The sequence below is a fragment of the Epinephelus moara genome, chromosome 3 (assembly GCF_006386435.1).
Source record: "Epinephelus moara isolate mb chromosome 3, YSFRI_EMoa_1.0, whole genome shotgun sequence".
Taxonomy (NCBI): Eukaryota; Metazoa; Chordata; class Actinopteri; order Perciformes; family Serranidae; genus Epinephelus; species Epinephelus moara.
The window spans coordinates 31,517,515-31,534,834 of NC_065508.1; the positions used below are offsets into that span (position 1 = coordinate 31,517,515).

At 39.7% G+C, this 17,320-nt stretch overlaps 3 protein-coding genes across 4 annotated transcripts; 1 reads left to right on the top strand and 2 right to left on the bottom strand.

The window, feature by feature from the left end:
• Positions 1-228: 228 nt before the first annotated feature.
• Positions 229-6,150, top strand: dnajb13 (DnaJ heat shock protein family (Hsp40) member B13). Its single transcript, XM_050041261.1, has 8 exons — positions 229-386; positions 515-618; positions 1,646-1,807; positions 1,887-2,035; positions 2,122-2,235; positions 5,356-5,469; positions 5,553-5,629; positions 5,896-6,150. Exons 1-8 carry the CDS (start codon positions 319-321, stop codon positions 6,053-6,055), a joined length of 948 nt encoding a protein of 315 aa, XP_049897218.1. The 5' UTR covers positions 229-318; the 3' UTR covers positions 6,056-6,150.
• Positions 6,100-9,779, bottom strand: ucp2 (uncoupling protein 2). The gene is made up of 8 exons (XM_050041262.1): positions 8,395-9,779; positions 8,147-8,300; positions 7,660-7,864; positions 7,328-7,544; positions 7,047-7,244; positions 6,853-6,954; positions 6,574-6,754; positions 6,100-6,396 (listed from the first exon to the last, which is right to left on the bottom strand). The coding sequence occupies exons 3-8, from the start codon at positions 7,783-7,785 to the stop codon at positions 6,282-6,284; spliced, it is 939 nt and encodes a 312-aa protein (XP_049897219.1). The 5' UTR covers positions 7,786-7,864; positions 8,147-8,300; positions 8,395-9,779; the 3' UTR covers positions 6,100-6,281.
• Positions 9,780-11,803: 2,024 nt separating this feature from the next.
• LOC126387706 (mitochondrial uncoupling protein 2-like) lies at positions 11,804-17,110 on the bottom strand. Of its 2 annotated transcripts, XM_050040325.1 has the most exons (9): positions 17,004-17,110; positions 14,540-14,643; positions 14,089-14,218; positions 13,742-13,880; positions 13,443-13,650; positions 13,165-13,362; positions 12,956-13,057; positions 12,669-12,849; positions 11,804-12,582 (listed from the first exon to the last, which is right to left on the bottom strand). In XM_050040325.1, exons 4-9 carry the CDS (start codon positions 13,865-13,867, stop codon positions 12,468-12,470), a joined length of 930 nt encoding a protein of 309 aa, XP_049896282.1. In that variant the 5' UTR covers positions 13,868-13,880; positions 14,089-14,218; positions 14,540-14,643; positions 17,004-17,110; the 3' UTR covers positions 11,804-12,467. The 2 variants fall into 2 exon arrangements, with proteins under 2 accessions (XP_049896282.1, XP_049896281.1); XM_050040324.1 differs by lacking the exon at positions 17,004-17,110 and having other exon boundaries at positions 14,540-14,694.
• Positions 17,111-17,320: the final 210 nt, after the last annotated feature.

Below are 17,320 nucleotides of genomic sequence, written 5' to 3' on the forward strand. Positions count from 1 at the left end.
GTGACTGAGAAGCTGTGCAGTAATTCCACTGTGACTTTACAACACCCAACAATAAGACACCAAATTATAACGTTGTTGTATTTTCCAACATGTACACAGCAGTCAAATATGTTGTCAGGTGTCTTGTAACACTAAGCAGTGTGTGTGTGTACTAGTGCCCGGCCCGGATTGGTTCAGCCATCATGGCAAATCCCGCGAGAGTTTCCAGAGCATCTGTTACCCTGGAAACCAAGCTTAGCAACAGCTGCTGCGTCAAAGCGTGCGGATATATTCAGCTTTTCTATTATTTCTAGTTTATTTTAACCATTTATTTTCATAATGGGTCATGATTACTACGAGACGCTGGAAATAAACAGAAATGCAATAGACGCAGACATCAAAAAGGCGTAAGTTTCTGTTAAACTAGCTTACTAACTATTAGCTTACGTTAAGTTAGCCTACCCAATAGACTTCAAGACTTAAAACATGAGGCGTTTGTGTTCATTGTCACAATTTGACCTATTTATCTAATTAGATATCGACGTCTTGCTTTGAAGTTTCACCCGAGCAGCAACAGAGGACCTGGAAGCAGCGAGAAGTTCAGTCAGCTGGGTGAAGCTTATGATGTGCTGAGCGACCGTGAGTACAACAGGGAGGTTTGTTTTACTGTAAATACTAGATCAGTAGTGCCATTTAACTATAGGCAAATCAACTCACAAGTAAAATTGATCAAAACTTTTGAAATTGGTGTAATAACTAACTTAATTATTAATAAATGCTTAAAACTGTATAACATGTTTGTGCTGCTATTATAAGGCTTGAATAAAGGAAAGCTTGTTTTATTAACAGGTAAACTGTATCTGACCAATATGTGAATAGTAATGATGATGTAAAGTGTGCATGTACTTTATCTGTTAAGAGGCTAGAGCAGTGGTTCTCAACCTGTTTCTTTAAGGGGCACATATTTTTATTATTATATTATCTTTAATGCAAAACAATAACAACTCATTGCAGCTGATAAACTGTGCAATTGACCTAAATAGTGAAAGCCAAAACTGCAGTTAAATTTGTGCAAAACGAGCAATTTGGGTGAATTTTAAGCAGATTTTCTCTTAATATTGCATCACAGATAAATTATCCAGATGTTTGGACTTTTCATGTGATTCTCTGCAGCAAGTTTTTTTTTTTTTAAAATTTCAACAATCATACATAACTAATAGGTTTCAACAAATTTAGTGTGTTCTTTTCCCTGAAGCTTAGCTCTCTGTTTTAACTGCATACATTTCTAATGCAGGACGAGGCTGTTTAGTAGAGAGGGAAGAATCGGTTAATATAGCTCGTAGGTCTTCACCATGCCCTTATCCTGTTATATTATTTTAGAGTTAAGGTTTTGCATAATAATCACAATTCTAAAAAAATAACACTTTCATTTAGCATTCTCTCTAACAGAAATTAATAAAATGCTGAGATAAATGCTGTACATTAAAGCTTGAGACCCATGACCTTTAGGAACCAGTTGGCTCGAGGACAGATACATTTTTATTTGAAATCAACATCAGAATGAATCTATACAGTGGCACACTTTTTATTTTTATTTTTATTTACTGCCTGGAGATTGGCAGCATGCCTCTATAACAATCCTGTATACCTATGTTCTTTCTGACAGCTCGAAAGAAGGCAACCTATGACAAGTTTGGTGAGGAGGGTCTAAAAGGAGGTATCCCACCTGAGTTTGGCAGCAGTGGTGCTTGGTCATCTAAATATGTCTACCACGGGAACCCAGACAAAACATTCAGACAGTTTTTTGGAGGCGACAACCCATTTGCAGGTGGGAAAAACAGACCATACAGTACGCTTAATGTGCATTTCATAATAATTACATTAACTTTATTTTCTTTCTCTACTAGACTTCTACACAAATGATGCACCGCTTCAGTTCGGTAGCCTGCAACCAGGAGTGGTGAAGACACAAGATTCTCACATAGAGAGAGACCTGCATCTGTCCCTGGACGATCTCTTCCATGGATGCACAAAAAAGATTAAGATATCTCGCAGGGTAAGAGAAACTGTATGTAGGATACCTATCTCTGATCAAACATCTTATTCATACATTCATAAATTTCTGCCTCATTTGTTGAACAGGTTATGAATGAGGATGGATACACATCCAGTATCAGAGACAAGCTCCTGACTATAGATGTGAGGCCTGGGTGGAAAGAAGGCACGAGAATAACTTTCCCCAAAGAGGGAGATCAGGTAAAAAAAAAAAACATACATCACCATTTACTCTTGAGATTTATGACAGCAGCAGTAATACTCACTGACAAGTCATCCATATGCTGTCATTCTGTAAAAGAGATTTGCTGGTCTACTTTCCCTTCTTCCTCTGAGTGATTGCTGCCTCTATGAGAATGGTCAGAAAAGGAGCTGACAACTTGTGATTAGAAATGGTTTCTCTAGTTTGTTTAAAGGTTCAGTGTGCAGGATTTAGGGGGATGTATTGGCAGAAAAGAAAGAAAGAAAAAGGAAGGAAAGAAAGAAAGAAAGAAAGAAAGCAAGAAAGAAAGAAAAAAAAGAAACCATTTTTTTACTAGTCCGTTGAGGGGAAATTAAATTTTTCAAGTGGAATATGATATAACAAGTGTTTTTCTTTTACTAAATAATCACCTGAAAATGAGAATCGTTTTATCTTTATTACTTTAGAATGAGCCGTTTATGTCTACATAGGGAGCAGGTCCTCATTCGCAGAGTCTGCCATGTTGCACCATCTTGTGTCTACAGTAGTCCACAGCAGAAAAAACAAACTCTGGCTCTATATTAGGGATGTAACGATATGGAAAATTTGATATCTCGATTATAGTGACCAAATTATCACGGTAAACGATAATATTGCGATATTTGTTTAAGCGCTGTAAAATGTCCAAAAAATAGATACATTGAAATAACTTCACTAAATCTTGTAACTTCCTTATCATACTAAAATGTTAACAGCCAAAATCTTATATTGAAATGAAACTTTCACATTAAAGGGGCAAGGGATTGGCACAGCAACAGAAAATTTTATTCTAAATGAACAAAACATATTATTTGTCTGGTGCATTTTAACAGTCAGCAAAACATGTAAACAATTTATATATTAATTATTTATTTATTAGCACGAGAGGAAAAATATATATAAAACAAAACAATGCAAGAGTAGAACAAAAAGCATACAATATATAGAATAGAAATCACAAATGTGCAGGAGAAACCAAAAAAACCCCTAAGGGCAATGGTCATCATTACACAGAATAATTCACACATTAGAAGTCTGCATGTGAGTCAGAGGATTACCTGTATGAGAAAAGGAGTGCATGCTCTCGGTCAAAGGTTAACACGGCAGCGTTTTATGTTGTTTCCTTGAGCTTATGTCGAGAAAGCATAACTGGCCGTCTATATCGATGTCCTGAGTGCCGCTATCACCACCTTCCGCCATGTTTTCATTCTTTGTGTTTACACATGCTACGCATTCACGCAGCGCCTGCATCGCAAGACTTGAATGAGGCTGTTACTACATATCCTGATAATCCACCGCGATAATGCAATTAATTTAAACATAAACTATAATTCTTACCGTGTAAAAATTAACCGAGATTTACCGTTATATCGGTAATCGTTACGTCCCTACTCTATATTGGGCAATTCGCATTTTCCTGTCGACCTAGTAAGCAGATTTTTAATGTTAAACTGCTTTATTTGTTGTTTTTATTAGTTTTAGTTTATTAGTTTTTATCACCTGATCCATTTGTGTTAAGTAAAAGATCTCTGCGGATAATTTGCCTCCTGGTAAAAACTTCGTGAACAATGAATGCTGAAGGAATCATAACTGGGATTTCACACTTGGCACATGTGAGATGTTTCACCTGGTTGCAATCTGAAATCCTCACCGTTAGATGCAGCTAAATGCTACACACTGCTGCTGTGTGGTTAAGTTGTTTGGTTGAGGTTAGGATGAATTATTTTGGTTAAAAACAAGGTAAAGCTTTGGTAATTGTCAGCACTGTTTCTTTATTTCTTTCCCTCTTGCAAAATTTCTTACAAGAATGTGGGTTATGACCAGTTTGGCTTGTGTCGCTGTCCCTGGTGCTGATTTATCAAAAACACTCTGTCACCAAATAGAGCTGATTTTTTCAGCTGATGGGTCTACATTATTTACAGGACAGCAGAGGAGATACCCACACACAATGTAACTGGGCTAGAAAGCCACAAAAAGGTCCACAGGCTAAGATAAATGCAAAAATAGTCAGTTTATTAAAGACATCCATGCACAAAAAAAGGTGCTCAAAGTGCAAAAAAATAATAAAGAGTGAATAAAAACAGCAGCGTTTCTGATCTGAATCAGTGTTCTGATGATAGTCAAGGATTGAAATGTACCAGATTGCTGCTGTTTTTATTCTCTTTTTTTTTAGCCCAGTTGCATTTGTGTGCGGGTATCTCCTCTGCCATCCTTTCTTGTTTGTCTATCTATTCTATACCTATATATACCTATACCTATATCTATTCTAAGTCAAACCGTTTTGTTGCCCTAAGCAGACAGTTTCACAGAGGCCCTAAGACTTCATTATATATAACTACAGCTTTTGGTGTGCTATAAGCTTTGAGGAAAGTCACAAATCATGCATACTGATCAACATGTCAGTATGCATGATTTGTGATAAGAAGCGCAAAACCTATTCCTAAAGCAATTGTTAGTCTGTTTTTGTGCAGGATCTGAAGTATGTACATTTTTAACGACACTGCAATAGTGCAATGTTTTGCAAATTCATGTAAGATCATCATAAACTTAAAGAACAATGAGAATAGTAACATTTGTAGGCATCTCTAATGGAGAAGGGTACATTTTTTAGCAAGTCCGAATGTATCATTTTGTATTAGATCTCTACATTCCACTCCTTTAAAAATATTCTCCAATTCATTTTAAAAATTCTGTTTGATTAATAAGTGTTCATGAAACATGACTTTAAACTTGCTGAAGCTGTTGACCACAGACTGTAGGACTGGCCAGTTTTGAATCAGGTAAAGGCATCAGAAAGTAATGCATGAATATGAACTGTAATAATATTTTTAGGAAATTCTCAAAGTGCATCTAATAACTCAGTTTCCAGTGGATCTGCTGCAATGCCACCAGTAGGTGGCCTCAGCTGATCTCTCTAAAGTGCTCACATGTACTTATATGAATAAAACCACATAGTAAGTTTTGCTTTATATGATTTGGTCAGTTTTGTTCAAAACAAAGTATGTGTACAAAGCTGTTCTTTAAGAAACTGTGCATGGCAACAACTATCACTAAGCCATGTTTTAGGGAGAGAGCCTAATCCTGCTGTATTTTACCTTTAGGGACCAAACAACATCCCTGCAGATATTGTGTTCATAGTGCGACAGAAGAGTCATCCTCTGTTTGTGAGACAACACAATGACCTGATCTACAAGGCCCGGATCACTCTGGAGATGGTGAGTCATGAATAATATTTTTTATTATTAGTCATACTTAAAGATTTGGTTGAAGTAGAATAAACACTGAACCTTTCCCACAGGCCTTGACTGGGTTCTCTGTGGATGTGGACACACTAGATGGCAGGCTACTCAGTATTCCCATCAATGACATTGTGCAGTGAGTGGAATAATACATACCTAAATATCATTCATGTATAATGTATTATCCTGTTATCCTATTAATTTGACATTCATCTGAGATACTTTAATATCTGAATGAATTATTTAAACACACAGGTAGAGATGATCATAAGAAATTCAAGCACTTTATATAAACAGTACACTTAAAGAGGGACATTTCTAGCAGGGTATGTTTTGACTTTGTGCATCATTTGCATTAATTACCATTTTCCTGTCTCTGATTTGTTTGTCACAACACATCAGCCCTGCGTACAACAAAGTGGTGACTGGAGAGGGGATGCCGCTGTCCCAGGATCCCTCCCACAGAGGAAACCTTATCGTTACTTTTGACATCCAGTTTCCCGAGAAGCTCTCCGCTGAGAGCAAGCATCTCATCAAACAAGCTCTAGCTTTTAAATATTGATCACATGCTAATACATGTGTTGCTACCCTCTGACTGATGATTAATGTGGTTATGAGAGAGAGAGAGAGAGAGAGAGAGAGAGAGAGAGAGAGAGAACAGTATCAACACAGTTTAAATAACTTTGATATTCTGAGCTGTAATATAGTCTAGGAGGTAACAAAATGTAAGGAAATTTGTAAACAGCACCAATGTGCCACAGCATCAGCCTTCTGACAGACAATAATGGTTACAGTATAGTTGTGCAGTTGTGATTCGCTGCCATCATGGCTCGTTTCAGCTGCTCGTATGTCACAAACATCACCACATTCCAGGAGCCCAGGCGTAAGAAAGATGGCATGAACCTGAGGAGCAAAAAAAACAGAAAAACAACACCATTATTTAAAATCTGTCTACAATTATACTAAAAGCTGTTTTCTACCTTTAGTTTACGCCCTGTTTCTCTCCTCCCCCTCCGTTGTAAAGGTTTGATTTATATCCTCATTCATCCTTTCAGTATTGTCCACACAGTCAGTGCTTACCCCTTATAAAAGGCAAGTGGTCCCTCTTTGGTCATCATGGCAGCAGCACACTTGAGGACACTGCTGTACTGGCTAAGAGCAGCGTTCATGTATCTTGTCTTGACCACATCAACTGGAGAGGCGATCACTGTTGTGCATAGCCCTGCACCGAAGGCTGATATGAAGTGGCAGGGCAGATTATCTGTGGAGTGCAGGCTGAAAGTTACTTCTCCAGAGAGAACAACACTGGGGCATTATGTCACTCCACTCCATCATATTGCAGTGCAGACATTGTTTTACCTGTCAGCGGAGTGGACCTAAGGAGTGTATCCTTGATGAAATCGTACGTCACCAGTTCAGTGCAGTTAACAATTGCATTCCGTGCAATGTTTGGAGCTGTACCTGAGTGACAGGGTGATATAAAGATTTATCATTAGAGAAAGGGCATTGTGCTTTAATACCTAAATAATCCTCTTAAACTCAAGCTACTGTACCTTTCCACAGACCATGAATGCCTTCTTCTTTTGCAATGGTCTTGTAAGCATTAACAGTGCTGCAATAGCGCCTGACACACCCAGGGGACCTGGCCTGTGCCTGGAAGCGAACTTTCACCACATCTGTAGGCTGAGCAAAAGCAACCGCCATGGCACCAGTGGTACATCCTGCAAGCAGCCGGCTGCCAATACCAACATCTGAACCAGATAGGAGGGAGTTGTCAGCCTAAATGTTGCAGGACTCCTTTAGTTATTATTGGAATACATTCAGAGATACTCACGCTCGGAGCCTTTAGTGTAAAACTGTTTCACAGAGTCGTAGAGACCAATGCGGACAGAGGCAAAGCTCATCTGCCTCTGGAGTCCTGCCACTAGTCCACTGTAAAGGCTCCTGGGCCCCTCTGTACGTACCATGGTGGTGATGGTGCCAAACACTCCACGATACTTCACTGCATACTCTTTCCCTGCAGCTACAGGAGCTCTGGCCTCTCCTTGTATCTTTGCAAGATAAAAGGTGGGGACGAGAGACTTTTACATTCAGTATGTTCACATATCTGTACATGCAATATCAGCATTTGATATGTTGATGAGAAGTCAAATCACGCTTGTGTACCTGCAGTCGCACTTTGGCTGTGTCCAGGGGAAAGGTGAACAGGTCAGCTATGCAGCCTGCAGTTCCCGCTCCTACAAACTTCACAGCTGCTGATGGAGGCACGTCTGCAGGTCCAAATCCAACCATTTTCCAGAATTTTTTCAATCAGTATAAGGATTGAGAAGTGGCTTATTAATGTGCACAGGAAAAGAAGCTCCTCCAAAATCTGAAAAAGATAGACCCCAAAGAACATCCAAATGTTGTGTATTTTTTGGAACATTGCTTCAGCTGTTGGGGGTTCATTTAACACCTCCATTTAGCAAAGAGACATCCTAAAGTAGAAGCTTTAGTGATGCTTAATGAAAGACAGCTGTTCAGAACATGCTGTTCAGAGAGGGAAATGCTTGGCTCACATGGGCTTAAAATGCCTTGCAAAGTCAATAGCACAAATAACTTGTCTTATTTTACACTTCATTTTGTAGTCTGAATTTTGCTTAATGATTCTTACCTTTAATGGAGCAGTCTAGGAAAGAAACTTTAGAGATCAGGATTCTCTAAAGGTGTCCCTCTGGCTGAATTTTTTCCCAGCTATAAATTGGTGTCTTTGTTTTTCCATAGAAGATTTTTCAGAAGTGATGAGCCTTAAAATCATACTCCAAATCCTGGAAAAGACAGAAATAAGATCAAAAAAACGATAGCAGGGGAACAGTTATAACAAAGGTAAAAGTATGCCAAAAAAAAGGTCCTAAATTTTACCGTGATTTGATTTGTGGAAGTATAAAAATGCCTGGTAAAATGCCTCTCCAAGTGACAATTGCCAAATGAATCAGTGAATGGACAGGATGCAGCAGTGTGGAGACAAGAGCCGTCGCTTTAAATACTGCCTTGTCCTTGTTACATCATGGCATGGCATGTGTTGCTGATGGGCCCCACCCCTAGGGCCCCACCTCTACTACATCCATATGGGCTGCCTGCTGGTCAATGAAAGACTATAAACCTGTCTGTGAGACAAATAGCCTGGGGTTGTATTTATCTGATATGTGTCTTGGAGCATGTTTTGTCTCTGTCTTCTTGACTTCACTATGAAGCCTCCTCTATGCTGTGTCCTCAGACCACCAGCATCAAAACAAACATTAAAAGGCAGACAAACAAACTCAGTGTAATCAGAGTTGAATATTTTGTAAAAATAAAATGTTGCATTGAAAAATTGGATTTATTAACTTGCTAAAAACTAATTGAAGTCAGTTATCTGTTATCTGGAGGTCTGTATATAGCATTATAGTACACAAAGTACAGGCTTGCAGAGTAAATGCTGAGTCATGCTGAAAATCCAGAAACACAGAATGTTGCCCACCAAATTAGATCCGTATGTTCAGACCCTCGGCATCTCACCACAGCTTTCTGTTAAAAGGTGATTCATGACCTGTTGTTCCTGTTGGTTTTGTTTGTGAAATAGATTCACAAACCATATTATATATATATGCATGCGGCTCTAAAGCATTGCAGCATTTTAATTTTAGTTAATGGTGGTTGGAGTTGTAAAAAAACAAAAGTAAATGCTTGGGTGCATGTTGTCCTACACATGTAGCTGTGTGATAGGCTGCAACTAATGATTATGTTCATAGTTGATTATTTTCTCAATTAATTAGATTGATTGATTAGTTCTTTGGTCTATAAAAGGTCAGAAATTGGTGAAAGCTGTTGATGAGTGTTTTCCAAAGCCCAAGATGATGTCTTCAAATCCACAACCCAAAGATATTCAGTTTACTGTCATAGAGAAGTATGGTACCCAGAAAATATTAATATTTAAGACGCTGGAATCTGAGAATTTTGATTAATCCAATATCATTCTAGTTAGCATTTGGCTGACCCAAGTGTGAAACTGTAGGTGTTTTATTCAGAGGCCCAGTGCTAACTCCCACAGATACATAGGGTAAGGTTAACCTTTGCAAAGCTAAGCCTATTTTATAGGCCTCCGCTCGAAAATTGCATACCCTTAATGAAAAGAATATACCTCTGCAACCACAAGGTCTATTTGAATACTTTTGGTGTCATGGTAAAGGGAACACTTGTGAGATTTGTTAAGATGTGTAAATATCAGTATATGTGTTATATGTGAGGAGTAAATGAAGATGGCACACAGCACAAATGAAACATTTTGAGGTTCGCCTTAACAAAAAAAAAAAAAAAAAGCATTTTCAGGATGAGTATCCGTTTGGAATGATGCAGCTGCAGCTCTATCAAATCATAGTACAACATGTGAACATTAACTCTGCAAAAGTTGATTCTGATAAAGTGAAGCAGAACAATGTTAGAGAGGTTTTAGTACAGAAAATTCAGTTGAGCTCTCCAAAATTGTACCATGTTTGCATGTGATTTTTGTCATTAACAATGCTATATCTTTTATTTTTTGTTTCTGTAAATCCCTAATGATGTTTAGGATATACACATACAACTGTCCGTTTAGTTTTTTTTCCTTTATTTCCCACTCCAAACTGACCAATACATGCCTACTACATTTGAAACTATTCTGAGTTTCTGTTCTCAGCTTTGGAGGCCCGTATCTCCATGAGGGCTTGGCCGATTCGAGTGATTGACACTTCGTTTGATTCGTTAGAGCCAATAGAATGGCGCTATACCCACCAAATGATGGGCAGCACTGTAAGCCAATCAGAGTCAGCAGAATGCGTTGTGGGGCGAGGTCGGCTGCTGTGAGTGGTCATTGTTATGCTTCCCCCGGAACCTCTGGCCGGCAAGTTTTTCCGCCCGGATTCATTTCAATGACGGACAACATTACAGTAAACGGGAATGAAGCGTGATTTGACGGCAGAATGCGCTTCTCACGGCAAAAACAACAAGGTAAGAGAGATATTACAAATATATTTTGGCGAAAAGATTTCTGTTGTTGTTCTTTGGTCTCTAGCTCTCTGATGCTTTGGGGTAGTGTGCTTTGGCACATATGTGTGGAAACAGCAGAGTCGTGTGGTCGAGGTAGAGCCCGAAATATACCGAGTGGGTTGGGATATCAGTGCTGTATGGAGTTGGATTTGTTGTTGTTTATTTAGTTGTTGTTTAAGCTGTGTTTGGGGCATGTATAAAGGGTTTTTACAGCCTTCTAGCCCAGGTTCTGCTGTTTAATTTGATGTGCAACATCACTATATTCTTCGTGATCAGTGTATTGTTTCACACTGTGCTTGCAAAGTCGCTCTCAAAGTCCCCCAATTGGGGGACTTTCAGGGCTTAACAGATGGGGGAAATACACCCCTTAAGAACAAAGTCAGTTTACGGTAAAATTAAAAATGGAAATAAGCATGTGTGCAGGATGATGACGATGCCTAAATAAATAAATGGGTCGAGAAGCCAACTTTGTTGTTATAGCACAGTAATTCAAATCTGGTTAAGGGGCAGCTTGCCTCAGTAGTGACCCTGCCTGGAGCAAGAAACCCTGACTCAAACTAAAATGAATTAAAATCCCAACCCAAACCTATTATTGGGTTATCTAGAAGATTTAAGCCTTGTAGCCTGTCCCTCAGGCTAATAGTCTTTATTTTAGGGTGTCTTGTTAAAATGAACACATAGATCACTATTATCCTGTAACAAAAATTATATAATTTACCCTAAAACCTCTCTTTCTGGTGGAATAAATCTCAAGAATGCAGCAGAATAAATGTCACAATTTACTAGAGCATAGCCATTCATTACATGTGTTGAGAGGATGCAACTTTCCCCATCTTACCAATACTGTGCTACATGTGAGGTGGGCTATGTAGTCCATCTTTTGGTGTCTACTGTCTTTACCAAATCAGAAGGTCAGGAAGTTTATATTTTCAAAAAGTATAAATGGAATTCAATATTTGATCATTTGAGAACAATTTCTTTTACTGAACCATTTTGGACAAACTTGGATCATAATCTAAATCATCAAAGTATAAGAGGTGAGGTAAACAGTCACACTCACCAAAATGCTTTAGTTGGTGTACACTACTGATTTCTACCACAATGGAACTTACTGTAAATATTGAATACTGTCCCACTTAAACCTCCACTTTCTGTCAACAATTACCTTATCAGTTTCTCCATTTCAGCCACTCTATGATCTAATAACACTGAAATGTATTCCAGCTAACAAAAGTGCAGTCAATTCAATAACAGACTATGATTAATAAAGGACTTTCTTTATTAATTTTGGCATCATTTGTCACTGTGCACGACATATTTATCACTTATTGACCAGCAATAAATCATGCTATTTACAATAAACAGGACATTGATTTACCTATAAACCCTTCCACATGCACAAACAAGGTAAACATGTTAAACAATCCACAATACAACAAGCAACATAAGGACAATAGAAGTGGTCACTATTTAGGTCTGTGTTGCCAGACAAAAAACCCTGAACAACAAATACAATCATGTTGCAACATTATTCATTATCTCACAGTTCATCCTTGTAAACACAGAAATCCATCTTTAAAACCATGTAACAGCCAGCTGATTAAGGTTTAAGTACATATGTTGGAAAGAGATAAAACATTCAGAAACCTTCTGGAATTACAATTTCACGTCCATCTTTTTCACCTGAGAAAGCATCTTTGTAATGGAGGCACCATTACAACGTCTCCTTGCACTTGAGTCTTTGTTTCGGTCTGGTATTGCAACGATGCCCTCAGAATCTGTGTTTATTCAGGAAGTTGAAGAGCTACAGCTTCCTGCCATGAGTCTTTTTTACATTCCTTTCCAACCCTGGGTCACCACTGCATCGTGGTGAAGGTTAGGCTATTGTGTCCATGCGGCTCTGTCTGAAGAAGCAGTGTGACGAGGTGAGGTCAAAACGGTGACTCCCAGTACTGTTGTGTTCTGGTCATACCTCTTTTAATTTGTTCATACGTCACAAACATCACAATGTTCCATGACCCCAGTCGCAGGAAAGAAGGCATGAACCTAAAGGAGACAAAGGAAAGAAAAGTAAGGAAGTGTCCCAAACAGGTTGTTGTTTGGTTTAATGTTGTGTTAGCAGGGTTTTATACCCTTTATAGAAGGCTGTGGGTCCTTCCTTTCTCATCATGGTGAGAGCACAGTTGATAGCGCTCCTGTACCGGCCCTCTGTCGAATTCATGAACCGTGTTTTGACTACGTCCACGGGGGAAGCCACTACTGTTGTGCAGAAGCCTGCACCAAAGGCAGCAGTGAAGTGGCATGGCAGGTTGTCTGTAGGAGAACAGAAGGTGAGTCACATCCTTCCACAATGTTGGTATTTGGCTGAGTAAGAAATTGGAATAATATCTACAATAATTTGTTTGCTTTTTCACCTCACCTGTCATTAGGTCATACTTGAGGATGAGTTCTTTGATTATGTCATAGGTCACCAGCTCTGCACAGTTTACAATGGCATTACGGGTGATGTTGGGCATACAACCTAAAAGAAAGAAAGAGATGACAGTTGCTTCAAAACCAGTGGAGGGACTTTTTAATGGTAACACATATTATGCACTATTAAAATGTTTGAAGTAACATGGCAGGCACCTTTCCAGAGGCCTCGCATTCCCTCATCCCTGGCAATTGTCTTGTAGGCGTCCAGGGTGCTGTTGTATCTCCTCCCACCATCAGCCAATCGTACCTGGGCTTGGAAACGCACCTTTACCACATCTGTTGGTTGTGCAAAAGCCACAGCCATGGCTCCAGTGGTGCAGCCCGCCATGAGCCGTGTAACAACCCCAGCACCTGTGCAGCATATGACGATTAGTGGAACCGAAACCACACTGTTCCTTTTAACACAATTATGCTCGGGTTATGCAACTCACTCTCAGTGCCCCGAGTGTAGAATTGCTTCATGGAGTCATACAGGCCAATTCGGACAGAGGCGAAGCTCATCTGCCTCTGGAGTCCTGCCACCAGTCCGCTGTACAGACTCCTGGGCCCCTCTGTGCGCACCATGGTGGTGATGGTGCCGAACACCCCACGATACTTCATTTCTCTGACCCCTTCAACTTTCTGAGACTCTCCCTGAATCTGGACAATAGGTTGACATGAAATGATTGTTAGGAGACATAAATTGGAACAAAATCTATAGTTAAAATGTGTAAAGCCTCCTGCTTCTCACTTGTAGTCTGACTTTGGCGGTATCCAGTGGAAAGGTGACGAGGTCAGCAATGCAGGCCGCCGTGCCTGCTCCGAAGAACTTAACTGTCGCAGAGGGCACCACGTCTTTGGGTTTCATGCCAACCATTTCTACACCTGGGCTGATGATATAAATGGAAAGATCTGCCCTTAATGCTATTTGACCGGGACCTACATTTACGTCAAACCACACACTCCAATGAAAGTCAATACTCAGCTCAAGACAGACACACACAGAATATATGTTAATGTGTTCTCTCTTTTATCATTTTAACTTGCTCTGATTATACTGAACTACTGAGTGAACTAAAAATGTGACATTGTGGATACCTGTGTGAGGATGGAGGAAAGCTTCAAGTTTTCTCAAGAAGCACACTCGTCTTTGGAAGCGGTTCTGTTGTGGAGACACCCTGGGCCATAAACTCTGTTTGAAGTGAGTCAGCCAGCATACCACCACTCACTGCAAAAACAAGCTTTTATCACTTGTGTGTCATCACGGGAAATTAGCGCTGTTGGTTTCATGCATTTCATTAATAGTTTTATAATTATGATAACTGAGCGACACATTATACTTCAGTTCAGAAGTACAAGAAACAACAACAACAATAATAATATTTTAAATATTTGAATAATTATCCTAGTTTTTTATTGATAAATTAAAAGTAAAAATAAATAAAATTATATTTCATATTTATAATATGTACCACTTAATATCAAGTGACATAGGTTGAAAATGCATCCTTTTAAAAACAATCACAGTTATCCTCATGTAGAGGTTTACCTATGTTGTTTTCCAGGAAAGTTTTAATCCAACACAGTGTAAAGAATATATAATCCTTCAGGCAGTTAGTCCCTTCAGTGTCCACATCTCATGCTGTGTGCTCTCTGTTGAAGAAGAAAGAGAAGCTGCTGAATTTATAGCCACCTTTTGCACATGACCGCGGGGCAGCCTGACACGCTACACACACCTGTTATGTATATCTCCTGTTTACCAGTCTATGAGACACAGACGGATATTTGAGCACTTGTTGATCTGCTCCTAATAGTGTTGTTATGGTAGCCTGGTGTGGACTAACACTATGAGGACATGAACACTGGGAATATTTTCAGGTTGATTCACACCTAATTCCACAGTAAAACTTGCTGACAATGACATAAATATATTCAAATTATAAACCCTGAGCTTGGAGTTTACATAACATTTCACACTCGGACATGTGGGGACACCAGCTCATATTACTACAATGAGGGGCATACCTCGTGTTTCTATTGGTTGATACATGCAGCCAATCAGGCAGAGAGGCCTGTCTGGATTCCCTAGATGTTTTCATGGGGTATTTGACTAGCTGACAAGAGCTCTGTGGTGGATAACTTTTGCCCTACATCCTTTTCTCAGCAGGGCCACCCCATGAGGGGGGGAAAAAGCTTTCCGGAGCCCGGCCATTAGGGGGCACCCATGGACGCCAGCAATAATCAGTTTCATCCTCAATATAAGCAATGATGCTGAATGATTAATTTTGAACCAAAATATTCACTACACCTATTAAAACAGTAAAAAAACACTGAATTTATTGTTGCTCTACTGAAATATAGCAGTGGGCAGCCGGAACACATGTCCTGAGAAATTTACTGATTTAAATTAGGAGAGAAAGAGCATTTGCATGAGTTCATATGAGTAAGAAAGGTTTGAGGAGGGCCCATTCACTGGAGCTTAGTTATTTCTGTGGGTGGGTGTGTTTCTCAGTGTTATTGCCCTACAACAAATGTAAAACCAGTTGAGGAGTTTATGGAATCCCCTCATCCCTCCTCCCTGCAAGTAATAAAGTTACAAGATGTTCCAAGAAAAAGCACCCGCCATGCTTCTCAGCCAATCCATATGGTGAACGCGGGTGGGTGGATGCACATAGCATCTGTATGTAATCATTTAAGCCATTAGCGTCTGTTCAGGCAAACTAGCAGCACCCAAAGAGAAGAGCTGATGCTGACTGGAAAGTGTTAGAGAGGGCAGACACTTTGTCAGTGGAGTGTTGGAGTCCTCAGTGTGCATGCCGCTACACATGTGACTTTCCATAGCAGCTCCAGGTCAGAGCCCCCAGCAAGCATGCATCATGTCATGCGGTTGACTGTGCAAAACTCCTCTCCTCATATCTAAGGTTTCACCGTCTACCGCATGTGCCAAGATGTTTTTCTATTCCCAAAAGTGCACTGCTAGTTCCTTACATTGTGACATGCACACCTGTGTTTTCCCTGCATAGCCTACAGCTGCTTCATCTGTTGGTCTCAACACTGCTTGTGTCTGAGTACTTCAGTAATAAGTAGTCATTACTGTGTACAGATACAATTCATTTCATATTCCATGTGACAAGTTTCCCAACATCCCTGAAGTTGTTTTTGTAAACAAGGCTGAGGAAAAGTCCTGCCTCTGCAAATGACAGCACCTTGGACGTATTTTCCCCTATTTACTGTGTTTCCAACCACTGAAGTGGCCTTAAGTTGCATGTGAACGTTAAGAGAGGACCTAATGTGGGTTGCTGGTTGTGATTTTGGCTCCAGTAGCATGAGGTGGCTTTTAGATGCATATTGTAGCGTACCTGTTTTTGTTTTTTAATATTTACCATATCTACTTTTTGAATTAGTAAAGTCTTGACCCTGAGAGCAACCAACGTTTAAAGAGTGAGGAAGTCCACATCAGTGGTAGAGCCAAACCAAAACAGAATTTCACCCAAGAGACTAAAGTTCGTGTCCCATGTGAAACCAAAAGTCAGTGTGGTTTAAACATAACATTACAAAACTTGTTATGTTATGTAACAAATGTACTTATTTTAACCCTAAACATGTGGTGGTTTTGTTGGCTTAATCTAAACGCAGCTGCATCACTACACTGACCCATGTCAAAGTGTGTTTCAGCTGGGAGTGACATAGATTTGCTAAAAGGTGCCCTGTGTGTCACTATCACTCGTCAAGGGCCAAGAAAAAACGTCAGTTTTTGAGGACCTTGGAATGAGAACGGTTTGGTGTGCGCTGTGTGATTTTGCCCAGGAAAGTCGCCACAGACACCCTGATGGTAAATGCGTTGGTTTTATATCAATGGGCCACTGGCTCAATCACCAATGTGTTACCTCAACTGGCTTAAGTTCTGACTAAACAGACATGCATTTAAATTAAAAACTTTGATATTGTTACTTTAAACCTTAAAACCAGCACCCTCAGGAATGACTCTGAAGAAAAAGCAAGTTGTTTCTCACCATCTGCTTTCTTGACCCATCGCTAAAAACAGGTTCTTGAGAACACTTTGTGAATAACCTTTGAGCACAGTGAGGCCAGTAAACAACTCTTGGTCCGGCTTCAACCAGTCCACAGTGACCTCGCCAACAGCCTTTTGAAGATGAAACTGAGCAGGCAGGCCCCCCTCACCACTCCGTCCTCCTGCAAAGTGAATACCACGAACTATGAACGTCACTGTGAAACAGCTAATCTCCATTACACTATAAATAAAGACCATTACGCTATAAATAAAGTCAGACTGGGTCACTGAAAGGTTAGTGGAACACAAATATAACCT